The sequence below is a fragment of the Sceloporus undulatus genome, chromosome 5, assembly GCF_019175285.1.
Source record: "Sceloporus undulatus isolate JIND9_A2432 ecotype Alabama chromosome 5, SceUnd_v1.1, whole genome shotgun sequence".
NCBI lineage: Eukaryota > Metazoa > Chordata > Lepidosauria > Squamata > Phrynosomatidae > Sceloporus > Sceloporus undulatus.
The window spans coordinates 71,505,387-71,519,032 of NC_056526.1; the positions used below are offsets into that span (position 1 = coordinate 71,505,387).

The 13,646-nt window shown below is 39.6% G+C and overlaps 1 protein-coding gene across 2 annotated transcripts in view; it reads right to left on the minus strand.

Annotated features, from left to right (window-relative positions):
* TSPAN12 (tetraspanin 12) overlaps window positions 1–13,646 on the minus strand; it is a 77,226-nt gene that overhangs the window by 35,402 nt on the left and 28,178 nt on the right. For both annotated transcript variants that reach the window (XM_042468555.1, XM_042468556.1), the window contains exons 3-4: window positions 10,128–10,210; window positions 8,792–8,927 (exon numbers count right to left, since the gene is read on the minus strand). In XM_042468555.1, the coding sequence (XP_042324489.1) occupies window positions 8,792–8,927; window positions 10,128–10,210 (219 nt within the window). The remainder of the gene's footprint in view (window positions 1–8,791; window positions 8,928–10,127; window positions 10,211–13,646) is intronic.

The window sequence follows — 13,646 nt, forward strand, 5'->3', positions numbered from 1 at the left end:
TCACTTTACAGCAGCGGTTGGCAAAGTACAACCCTGGGGCCACATGCAGCCTCCCAAGGTTTTATTTATTTATTGAATATATTCTTCATCATTCTCCCAGGATGGGATCCAAGGCAGGTTACAGGGACTTAAAACAATACTGTTAACATCTTATTTTACATAAGTTTAAAAGGACAAAAAGAACAGTATTGCTTAAAAGACCAACCATAGTTAAAACAGTTAAAACACATTGAAAATGTAGGCGTGTTACAGACCGCCAGATTGCGGCGGTCTCCCGCCACCGCCGCTTGCAGCGTCCGGGACCCGCAGCGGCCAAACCGCGCTCCTTCCTGGGCCCCGGAAAAGACGTCGTGAGGCACTATTCGCACACTCGCGGCATCACTTCCGGGGCACCACGTGCAGACGCAGAGCCTCCGCTACGTCAATATGGCGGCGCCCGTATGAACAGGGCGCCGCCATTTGTTACGGACTCTGTCCGTAATAGGAATAGGGGCGTCTAGAAGAGACACCCCTTTTTCAAACTGGGATGTCCTCAGGACGTCCCTAATGGCGATCTGTAACCCGCCCCTGTTTCTAATAGAAGATTTTGTTTAAAAAAAGGGTAGAGCCCACGACCTCTGAACAAATCTTACCAAGAAAAGCCAATGATAGGATTGCCATAGTTGGTAACAACTTGAAAGCATACAATAGCAAGAACAACACGCCACATTTCACACACTTCTAGTACATAACTTAAACCTCAATAATAATAATAATAATAATAATAATAATAATAATCTGTTTTATTTATATACCGCTATTCCAAAGATCATAGCGGTGAACAGCAAGTAAGCTAATTAGCAAGTAAGCTAATTTGCCCCCAACAGTCTGGGTACTCATTTTAGCGACCTCCTCGGAAGGATGCAAGCCTGAGTTGAGCTTGGGCCCTTTTTCTGGTCTTGAACTCGCAACCTTGTGGTTTTGAGTGAATGGCTGCAGTACAGGCATTTAACCACTGTGCCACCAGTGCTCCTTAGTCTGCCTGAATAAAAAGGTTTCCATATACAGGTGGGAAAAGACCAGGCAGAGGACAAAGTACTTCAGGGGAGGGGGCCAACTAGACCTCTCTCCCATATCCTCACCAAACATAGCTTTGAAGATAGTGAGATCCAGAGAAAGCCCTTTTCCTACTGAGCTTAATCTTAAACTGGCTTGTATAGGATGTTTTTGTGGCCCTCAACATCTCTGGAACCCCCAGATCCACCTTTTTTCTGACCAAAAAAGAGGGTGAACTTGGAAGCCTCCAGGAGTAACAGTATACTTTTTAAATAGGTTGCAAAGCCTCCCTATGAAGTTTAACATCTCAAAACACCCATTCTTGAGAATCAGAAATGAACATCCAGCCACCTTGTAATTCTTGTTTCATTTTTTGAGTAGTCTTGGGCAAATCAGATGCTCTCAGTATCAAGGGAAGGCAGTGGCAAACCTCCTTTGAACAAATCTTGCCAAGCTCCCAAGCCTCTGAGGGTCCTGGGGCATAAATGCAGCCTCCAGACTTGCCACTGTTGCTCATCCCTTTACAGCATGACTAAAAAGCAATTTCCTGTAGCCAGAAAGTTGCAGCCACTAATTACAAAACTATGAAAATCAGAATCATAACACACACAAAACAAAACACAAGTTATTTCTCTAATGAATGGATTTTGAGACGTGACTGGGTCCCATCACTGAATTAAATGGGAGTTTAATTATTCCTTGAAGCCTACAGACCTGTACTCTTTTGAAACTGATGACCATCTTTTATCCTTGGCATCTTCTTAAACTGTCTCTTACTGGAATTGCCAACCCTGCAATTCTATTACCTAAAACACTGCAGAGTCTAGTTAGGAGTAAATGGGCAACAGAAAGGATTGGTCTATTGTCCCTGTAAAGAGAGAATTGCCACCATTATCTATCTAGATCTACTGGCTTTTATTTTAGGCTGCTCTTTGAAAAACAGAACTATAAACTGTTGTTCATTGCACTGGCTCCATTGCCACAGCAACCGTGAAGTTAATTCACAGCTGTTGGGAAGCTTAGCATTATGGAAATGAAGAATTTAGTTTAATCAGATGGCCCAGCAATTTAAACCTTACTCCAGTGTTCTGGCCTGGTGCACACTTCCCAAAAGATATAAACAAGACTCCTGCTAGGAGAGGAAGCAGTTGTCTAATGTGCGTTGCAAAAGCCACAGAGAGGGTTGAGTGCAAGAGACTTGTCATTACTGAAGGGAATCTTTTAAATGCCCCCCTCCAAGACTACCTCATTGGAAGTTTACCTCATACTGTACAACAACCCCTATTTAATGCAGGTCCCACAGATCATTAAGCTGTATAGTGGAAGAGGTCTTTTATTTTAGTTAGATTCCCCCCACCTTTTCTACTCAAAGCAAACAGTTGATCAATACATACACAATTAAAAATGCAGCAACAAAAGACAAAGCAACAGATTAGATTCCTTTCAACCCCAGATAAGTTTATCCACCAAAGGCATTGCTGTTTTTGTTGTTGTGCATTGTTTCTGACTTATGGAGAGCCTAATGTAAACCTACCATGGGAATTTCTTGGCAAGATTTGTTCAGAAGGATTTTGCCTTTGCCTACTGCTGAGGCTGAGATGTGAACAAAAATGGCTTTGCCAATGGACAATAATTCTCTCTTTCTCTCCTTCTTTCTTTCCCCAATAGCTAGTCAAGCCAGGTTTGCAGTTAGCCATTTTCTCAATGGCCTACTTTGCTGTTAGGTTAAAAAGGGCAATCATGATGGCTTGGTTTCCTTAGAGAGCCCTTGGCTTTAAAATGTACACAATGTATCAAAGAGAATGAAACAGCCAGATGTGCACTCTGTGTGTGAGAGAGAGAGAAAGAGAGAGAGTGCATGTGTCTCTTTTATACAAGGTTCCATTCTGGAAGTTACGCAGCAAGCTTTCTTTCTTCCTAGAAGAAGGAAACACAGACGTCAAAACTCAGCCTGGTATTTTAAAGGGTTGTTTTTTACTCTACCTGAAGCTGTGTCTTTCTCCCTACAAACTTTACTGTTCATTGATCTATAGATGGAAGAGAAATGATACAATACCGTGCAGCCACTTTCAGAAGGCAGCTTTAACATTAAGCGCAATCTGATCCAGGATGTCAACAGGACAGAAAACAAGAATGTGCCTGGATGAACACAAGCACAGAGACTTACAAAAAGCCTGAGTATGAACTCAAAGTCTTGTGAGTCACTGTAGACATATAAGTGACTACTATGCTTGGCACTGCCATGACCAGGTAGCAAGCCTGGCAACAGAACTTGACACCTTTGGCAGCTGCCAGAGTTTCAAAGCCCTGGCAGGTATCACTGCCAATGCCTGCGCTGTGGGCTTTTTTCACTGCTGTGCTCACTGGGCTACAAACAAGTCCAGCTACCATTTGAATTATTTGCACTGTCCTCAACTACCAGCAACATACTGAACTCTGAGTTTCTGCCCCTGGCCCTGCTCTAAAACAGGGTGTACTTGTGCAATTAAATTGGGATTTTCAGTCTAAGATATACATAGATAGCATGCTCTCGCCACAACTACCAGTCCCTCAGTTTCATGTGCAAAGGAAGGACAGAAAGAAAGCTGGTGCTCCAAATCACTTTTCTAGAGTAGTTTCATGTAGATGCTTAAGAACGCAGAGTCCTAACTAAAGGCTTTACCCCATCATTCCCATTCTCACAGCAATAACAGCAGCAACAACAACAACAACAAAATTTATTTTTATCCCACCCCTCTGCGCAACGCAACCGGGGCAGCTTACAGCAATAAAATATACATTCCATAACATAACCCCCCAATCCCACCCCGCTTTAAAATACAATTAAAACATACTTCAAAACAGTGGCAATAATAACAGATAACGGATAGACAGTAACTGTAGCCAATCAGAGGTCAACTAGTTGAGTCTTCTTTTGGTGGCCAGATATCTATTTAGGAAAGGCCTGCCAGAAGAGATCTGTCTTAACATCTTTTTAAAAGCTGTTTAAGGTAGTAATATGACAGATCTCATCCAGCAGGCCATTCTATAATTGTGTCAGTAACCAAAGAAGGGAACACACAACATTCGGAGCTGCCAATATCAAAAATCTTTAGAATCGCATGACTAGGGCTGCCGCCACGATCAGACTCTCTTCCTGAATCCCCCTTAATCCTACTCCCTACCTTATGCCCTACACAGCATCTCTTTCAGTGTTTTTTTATTTTCACTTTTTTTACCATTCCAGAGCTCCACTACTGAAAGTTGCTAAGAGTTGTGTGTAATTTAAAGAAAATTAAATTTAAAGGGGGAATCAGGTTGCTTGGGGATAGCTATAAGGAACAAGGGTTGGGAGAGAGGAGACACTGACACTACATGACTGCTGATACATGACTGCTGACACTGCATGACTGCTACATGACTGATAGCACAGTTGCCCTGGCAGTGATTTTTCACACCTGGAGATTTGTGCAACTGGAAGGTCATTGATGGGTTCTCCCCAAAAAGAGACACAGAGGCTTTGAGTGAGGGGCAGCGTAGGTCGGGTCAGAGGCAACACCGGGCAATAAGTACCGGAAAAGACACTTTTTTCTTGGTGTAATCATGGTTTAAAAGCTTCATGTAGTAATCTCCAAAGTCTATGATACAATTTAGACATGGGTAGATCTGTCAAATCTCTCTTGCATGATTCCTTTCTTTTCCCACCTCTAAGTACATTACACACCATTCAGAAAAAATCTGAATGATTTTTGTAAGTATTTTTGAATGGACATATTAATAGATATATGCCTCATAGACTAAAGCATACACATCCCTAGCACAACTGTTAACATGGCTAACAGATCTCCCATCATCACCTTCTGGAAATGATTGACAGCTGAACAATGTTTGGGGTGGAAACCTCATCCACTATCAGTGTACATGTATATAATGGTTTTGTAACCATCTAAGTTTGGAGTCTGCTACATTAGGAAGCTCTGAAAATGAAGATGAGTGGGTTGCTCATAGATGACCAATCAGATCATCACAGAAGGAGGACTGAGTGGATTGTGTAAATTCACAGATGAAAACTTGAAGAACCAGGGGTTTCTGAATGAAACAGATTATCTAGATCTATTTCAATCTGGCTTCAGACCTGGCTATGAGACAGAGACAGCTTTGGTCGCCTTGGTGGATAACCTATGCAGAGAGCTGGACAAGGGGAATGTGTCCCTGTTGGTTCTGCTGGACCTCTCAGTGGCTTTTGATACCATACTTCCCCATACTTGGAGTATTCTGTATTTGTACAATCGTGGCCATGATGAGTTTGTCCACTGCTTTTGCACTATGATATCGTGTGATTTTAATATAAATGTTTTGATTTTAATATTTGAATTTTAATCTTAGAACAGTTTAATTCCTTTTTAAGGGGGGTTGTATATATTTGTATTATTGTGATCTCTGTACATCTGTATTATTTTAATTGTTGGAAGCCGCTTTGATTGTTTCGTACAAATAAGCAGGATATAAATAAAAGTTTTATTATTTATTTATTATCAACCATTGTATCCTTCTGGGCTGCCTTTCTGGGATGGGACTTGGGGGCACTGTTATGCAGTGGTTCTGATCTTTTTTGGAGGGGCAAACTCAGAAGATGGTGTTGGGGGACTCCTGTTCAACTCCTTGGCTGCTGGCCTGTGGAGTCACACAGGGTTCCATTTTGTCCCCCATGTTATTCAACATCTACATGAAACCACTGGGAGAGGTCATCTGGAGTATTGGGGTAAGATATCTCCAATATGCAGGTGACGCCCAATTTTCTCTCTCCTTTCCATCTGAATCCAAGGAAGCTATTTTGGTACTGAACCAGTGTTTGCAGTAAGTAATGGACTGGATGAGAAAGCCTTCTCACTTTACTTCTTTCATTTAAACTGCTGTCAAGTGACTGTATCTAGGGAGCAAGTGATGATAAATGATTATCTTCTTATAGCTGGATGTCAATGTTATTAGAAAGGCTAAACATGTCAGTTCAGTTAGGACATATATTTTTGTTAAAGCAAAATCCTTCCATTTGAATTAGAGTTTACTTCAGGTTGGCATTTTGTGAAGACACTGGTGGCCTGGAAGAAAGCTTGAAGCAACCTAAATTTCAGAGAGCCTCACTTGATTTACAAATAAAAGATGCTCATATTTCCATGCCTCCCATGTACATATATATTCTACAATATATATTCTGGGTGTTAGATCAATACTAAACTTTCAATATAGTCCATATAAAAGTTAGCAGCCATGGCATTTCACTAGGGGAAATGAAAGCTTTCACAGATAGGAAGAGGCAGGATGTAAGTCACTACCAAAATGGTATCCTCCAGATACATTGAATTACCGGTCTCATCAGCTTCAGATGATATGGCTTATAGTCACACAATTATACCACAAACATACCTTTCACTTCCCACATTTCCCCTCATGTGATAATCTCCACAGATTAGGCATCCAGAGAAAGGGGGAGATAAAGTTACCAAGTTATTTTTATTGTGAATACAGTACATATTTCAATATCTTATTCTGTAATGCTAGAAATTTGGGAACTGAAGGAAAATTTATTTGGGACAGAATTCTTATCTAGAATAAGAATCCATACTTCTACCCCAGGTAAACCTATTCTGTCTATCACAGGTAAAGTCATCTGTTAAATCCAATCTGCTTCTTTCAGTTGAGTCCTGCCTGGTTGGGTCTCTTGTTCACAATAAAGTGGAATAAGAAACTGGGAAACAATTTTTATATTAGATTATTTATATAGGTTTGTCCCTGTACTTTACAATCACTTCTGGGTAATATATATATATATATATATATATATATATATATATAGTGGGTAATCAAATTAATTAATAATTTCAGTCCTCCATAAATCTCAGAATAAGAAGTAAAAAAGATAATTGGAAGGTCTTAATATTTCCTGCCATGTTTCTTTTATCTTTCCGTTCATCTGGTTTGACAAAAGCTTGTTCTGTTGAGCCATTTCTTTTTCCCTCTTTCTTTCTTATTATTGTGATGAATGAACTACCAACTCATGCTTGCACATCTCTGCAATACAACAGTACACTGCTTATTTAATAATTAGTCAAGAAGTGTGATGTATTTAGGAAAAGATCATTTATTTCTTGCTTATCTGTTGGGGCAGCCAGATCTGGTTCTCAGGCTCCTGAGAATGAAATATGGTATCTTAAGAGCTCCGGGAATGTCTAGGGTTGATTTAATGAAGTTTGATTGCTTTACACACAGTACATGTGTTTACTTCCAGATTGTGTTAAAGAGCAGTAACTGATTCCTATACTCTTCTGGCATTTTAAATAAACCGGGGGGGGGGGGGGGGGGGGAGGATTAAGTTCTAGTTTTAAATCATTTTGTTATCTGAACACACCACACTTTTTTTTTAAAAAAGTGGTAAACGAACCTTCAGTCTGAAGTTTTAAAATGGATTAAAAATTTGAAGGCATCCAAGTTTGAAGCATGTGTTTTCAAAGGAAGGAAAACACGAAAAATCCAGATTCCTTTCCAGTGCTGTTTCCTGTGCAGAAAATGCTACTTTCCATGCATTAGTTCTCCCCTTTTTCTTCCCTCCCCCTCCACTTTGCCTCCTCATGATAGACTTGGTTTGCACAGCTACCAAAAAGAAAATGGTAAGGAAAATGGAGGAGAGCCAGCCTGGTGTAGTGGTTTGAGTATTAGACTACGACACTGAAGACCAGGGTACAATTCTCTGCTTGGTTATGGAAATCTACTGGATGACCTTGGGCAGGTTACACACCCTCTGCCCCAGAAAACCCCATGATAGGGTTGCCATAAAACAAAAATGATGTGAAGGCACACAGCGACAGCAATAACAACTATTACTATTACTACTACAACAAAGCAAATGGAGACTACTAATGCTCCATTCATTTATTTGCATCACTTATATTTCTAGTCTGACTTTGCTCCAAAGAGTACGAGATGGTGTACACAGCTCTCATTTTCCAATCCTTTATCTTCAGTAATGAACCTGTGGGAAAGCAAAAGGATCTTGTAGCACCTTTGAGACTAACTGAAAGAAAGAAGTTGGTAGTGTGAGCTTTCACAAGTCTAGGAAAGCTTATGCTACCACCCTCTTTCTTTCAGTTAATTTCAAAGGAACTACAAAATCCCTTTGCATACTAATTTGCCAGACTAACATGGCTATGTCTTTGAATTCGACCACCTGTGAGAAAGGTTAGCACAAGAGACAGACAGAAAGAGAGACTTAGCCAAGGTTGTAAAGTGACTTTCATGGCTGAGCAGGAACTTGAATCTGGTTATTTCAGAGTCCTAAACACTGCAAAGTACAAATAAAGCTGTTTCACACTGTTCTAACTGCTATGGCTCAATGCTATAGACTTCTTCCTGCTCTCCCCCTGGTTCATTCTTAAATAGGTGGCAAAACCAAGGGGATTCTGAGTGTGACAATAGAACTCCTTTTGGGATGCCTGAATCCTGATGCTGGCCCTTTCTTGGTCCAGGTAGAAGCAGGATATCATAGCAGGTTACAGCATTTGTTGGGTAATCATGATGGCTAGCATGCTTTTTCTTTGATCAAATATTAGCCAAGACTGCACCTGCACTGCAGAAATAATGCAGTTTCACACTGCTCTGGCTCAATTGAGATTTGCAGTTCTGTGAGATATTTAGCCATTTTTGTCAGAGAACTCCGGTGTCCCACCAAACTACAAATCCCACAACTTGTAGTGACACACCAATGAACAAAAAGAATCCTTACCCATACAAGCAATAAGAGGCTTCTTTTCACTGTTCCACAATAGCCCAGCATTCCAACAATGATAAGGAAGCAGCAGACTGCAATCATGACTGGATGGACAACTGGAAAATAAGTGGAAATAACAGCTTCCTCCACCCTAAGGGCAAATGACAAATAGATGTGATTAATAGAGCTGAATCTTGCCTCCTTCACAAAGCACATCATTTCAGAATATAGTAGGAATCTGGTTAAAGGATGCAGAAAGCATTTTCTTAACAGTAGTGTTCCATTATGAGATAGCCATGCCATTTTAATCTATCAAGAAATAGCCAAACACAGAACAAGGTTTAGCAATTTCTAATTCTTCATTCATTAGCCTGCAATTAGTTTCAAAATATGAACCCATACAGCTATATATTGACTACTGTTTACCAATTTTTTAAAAACACATATTGTCAACTATGTTGTAGTAAATGAAAGGAGACTGCCCTGAGCTACAACAGAATCTCACAAGAGCACTGTAATACATGCCCCTAAACTAAACTGGCATTCTAGGATAACTTAGTTCTCAAGGACAACAACGTATGTTGCCCTTCCAAGGAAGATTGGAGGTTGCCTTTTTTTAAAGCACAGTGCCTTCTTCTCTAAAACTACTGGAGGGAAAGTAAGACCTTTGTTGGACTACAAATCCTAGAATCTCTCACTGGAAGCCACTGGGAGATTCTGGAAATTATAAGCCTCAAAATTAACTGCGCCAATTAAAAAAATAGGTAGCAAAATGTCTTGGACCAGCCAGATGCAAGACTGCTCATGTAAGCCATGCACTACTAAAACTGGGCTTTTGGAGATCTTTGGGAATAGTGAAGTATTCTCAAGATTTGTCCTGCCTTTGTCCTGGGGCCCTCCTAAGCAGGAAGGAAGTGGATTCCTTTTTTAAAAGAATTATCATTGATATGTAACAAGCTTGAAAGATTACTTTTTGAAAACTTCGCTCTTTACAACCCCCCCCCCCCAATAGTGTGTTATTGTTAACACTGCAAAAATATTTTTACATTTGTTTCATAGCTTGTTATATTATATATATATATATATTACTATCCTTTTTAGGGGGGGAAGCTATCTAAATAAAATAAATAAAAAAAATGGCCACAAAATAGGGGAATCATTCAGAATGCTCCAAAACAGGTTAGTCCCCCCTGAAAAATAACAAGAAATAAACATAGAAAAAGTAATGATATTACAAGCCATTATATTATTAGCAAAAAGTAACACGGCATTGCCCTTTTTAACATTCTCATTCCTTCAAAATCCAGATGGAAACAAATTGGTCAGGTTTTTACAAACATGACAAGCCTACCTTGTTTCTGCAGTTAAAGTGAGAACATTATTCAAGTAGTCCCTCATCCAGGCAGAAACGCCTAACACAGTGATGGACATCAACTGAAATAAAACAGGGGTTTATTTTTTTTTAGCAAATGCAATTTAGAACTGACTCTGATTAAAACAGCATTATAAGCATTCTATTGTTGCATGGAATAGTTTTTCCCTGCTTAGTTCTATAAGCAGATGTACTGCTGAGGTATTACATCTCTAAAGGTGTCAATCGCCTCCTCTCCAATTTCCTAATACCTTGGAAGAGCAGATTTCTCAATGGAGTGATTTCACTGTCGGCTGTTTTCCCCAGAACCCTGAACCTCAGGCACAGCATAAGCCTTGAAGTTTTATTTTCTGCTTGCAGTAAGATTAATAACTCCAGCACAGATTTCATAAGTGAAATCCACAAGGTACCATGATACAAACCCCAGCCTGTGAAGGAAAATGTAGGACCACGATAGGTGTAATTATCACATTACTAGCAAAAAAAAGAACGAAAGCCTTACTCAGACTGGCATGCATGAGGAAAGCCACTTGTATGACTGAAACAGAATGAATAACAGCCAACTCATCAGAGGCATGAAGTAGATTAAGACAATATTGTTTAACAGGATCAACTAGAGTTGCTGGCGAGACTTTGCCAGCTTTTAAAACCTCTGAGCTTTGATATCAGAGGTGGGCAATAGGGATAAATGAAAACAAGTTAGGTTTCATATTTTACCTATACTGTACAAGGTACAACAACTCACAGTAATCACCCTGATTCCTTGAAAACATATAACGTTGATCTGATGACAGTTAAGAACAACAAGAGACAGCGTAGAGTCATCAGGAGTGCAGTTTTGTACAGAAGGACTATGTTTAGATCTGTTAGTCAAAATAAAAATAGATGGATCTAATGGTTCAAGTAAAAAATGTCTATTTCTCATAAAGCTGAAGTCTGACAATCTCTACCCTGTAGTACAACCAATGGATGGCCATTGTTCAAACTGACTGTTATATTCTACCACCATTCAAAATAATATAGTAGCTTATATAGATGCAACATTCTGCATCTTGTGATCACATTTAGAATTTGGAGTGGGAACAGGTATCCATAGTTCCCTGCTTCTGATGACCTTACATAGACTAACCCTGGTTAATCTCAACCGTGCCCATAGTTAGGTTTCAGAGCACATCCTAATTAATCATTAATTTTCTCACACCTTTCCAAATGTTTATCCATGGCTAAGCAATTGCAACTGTTCCAGCAGCACAGGCTGGAGGTGACTTGTTTGCTCACTACTTTTGAAAATGAAAAATCAAGGCCAAATTCCCATGAGGTTGGTGGGAAGAATGTATACTACTATTTCTGAACTGCTTAAGTAGATGCTGAGGCCCATCATCAATCATACTGACCTCCAGCATGAGGGACATGAATATGTACTCCCCTTAGGAAATACAGCAATAAGGGCTAAGAAATTTGCAGAGATCACAGAGAGAAAATAGGGAAAATAATGTTTGCAGAAAGAAAAAACAACATTGATGTTTGACTAGAAATCCATACATATTTGGTGTTTGTTATGATATGTCTACAGAAAATCAGGAAAGACTAGTATATTTACCCACTTGATACACAATCAAGACAAACACTTAGCTCCCTAACTGTGTCATCAAGACATTTTTTAGATTATAGCTTCCTCTCATGCAGCTCCTGGTTTTGTCTTTAAAAAGATAAACACAGACATGTAGGTTTATTTCAAATAGTACTGCTTGATTTTACTCTTGATTCCCTTGAAAACAATGGGGAACACCAGGGTGACAGATGAGTACATTCAGCAGCGTACACCATAATGAACAATTTGCAAGGCAGAATCCTGTATACTGAAGGCAGGAATGTCTGAAGAGTAAGAGAACAGCTGCAACTTTTTGCATGTTGCCTTGGTATGTAGCTAGAAAACTACAGGGCAATACTCTTTCCTTCCTTCCTTCCAAAAATATGGGCACTTGGCCCTAGAATGAGAATGTCCATAAAGACTAAGGTACTATTCAGCCTTTTACACTGGATGTGTTGGTGAAATCTCATTTTGTCTCACAAGAAAAACGTCTCAAGTACATCATAATCTTAGGAGAAATTCACATAGGACTATGCCACTGCACATTTATTCACAACTGACTAGAGCTGCCTGTGTTGTGAAGAAAGCTTTCTATGTTGTTGTTGTTGTTGTTGTTTCAATCCCATCATTTCCCCAGATTGGGACTCAGAATGCTGACAACAATTTTTAAAAAATTGTTAAAAATCCACAAGATATAAAACTTAAAACATAATTAATCAGTAAAACCTAAAACCAGATTAAAATATATATCATTAAGACACACATGCACACACCCATACCAGCAAAACAATTAGGAATAACCAGCAGATTCTGTAAAATTGACACTATATTGTCACTCATCAAATGCCTGTTGGAATGCCTGTGTGTGCAAAGAAAGCAGGAAGAGTTCCAGTCTAACTTTTCTGGGAAGGAAGTTCCAGAGCCTAGGTTTCAATGGCTTTGTCACATTTGTCACCTATAAAACCCTAAAGGCTTGGGCCCAGGGTACTTGGAGGACCGCCTCTCCCCATATAATCCGCCCCGCACACTCAGGTCATCTGGGAAGAGTTTATTGAGGATCCCTTCTACAAGATATAGGTCAACCTCTCAAAGGGCATTTTCCATCTTGGCCCCTGGGATCTGGAACACCCTCCCCGAGGAGCTCCGCACCGCCACCTCCCTGGATCTCTTTAAAAAGAGACTGAAGACCTTTTTGTTTCATCAAGCCTTCCCTGATGTTCCGTGATATGTGTGGCCCCCCTCAATGATTAACATCCTCGAGTATATTGCTGGCTTGGTTTAATGTTGATTTTATGTATACTGTGCACTGTTTGTAAATTTTAATTATCTATTGCAATTTTTATCTTGTATTGTATCGTTATTGCAATTGTTGTACACCGCTGTGATTGAATGGAATAGCGGTATATAAATAAAAATTATTATTATTATTATTATTATTATTATATGTTGATCAACACTGGATGTTGTAGTTTCTGAGATATGAACACTGTTTGCTCTAGGTTTTGGGCGGCCTTAGACAAAGGTACACAAATAATAATAATAATAATAATAATAATAATAATAATAATAATAATTTATTTATATTTCCGGCCTCTTCCTATGGATCGAGGCGGAATTACAACCAGATAAAATAAAAACAGACCATATAATAAAATAAATCTTAACAACACTAAAATTGCCACAAAATATACTCTCCAACACTTGACGAATAAAAACCAAGGTGTGTAGTAGAGGCTGCATCCACACTGCAGAATTTATGCAGTTTGATACCACTTTAACTGCCACTGGCTCAATGCTATGGAATTCAGGGATTTGTAGTTTTGTGAGATAGTTAGCCTTCTCTGTCGGAGAGCTCTGGTGAGGCAGCAAACTACAAATTCCCCAATTCCATAGGATGGTATTGTGAC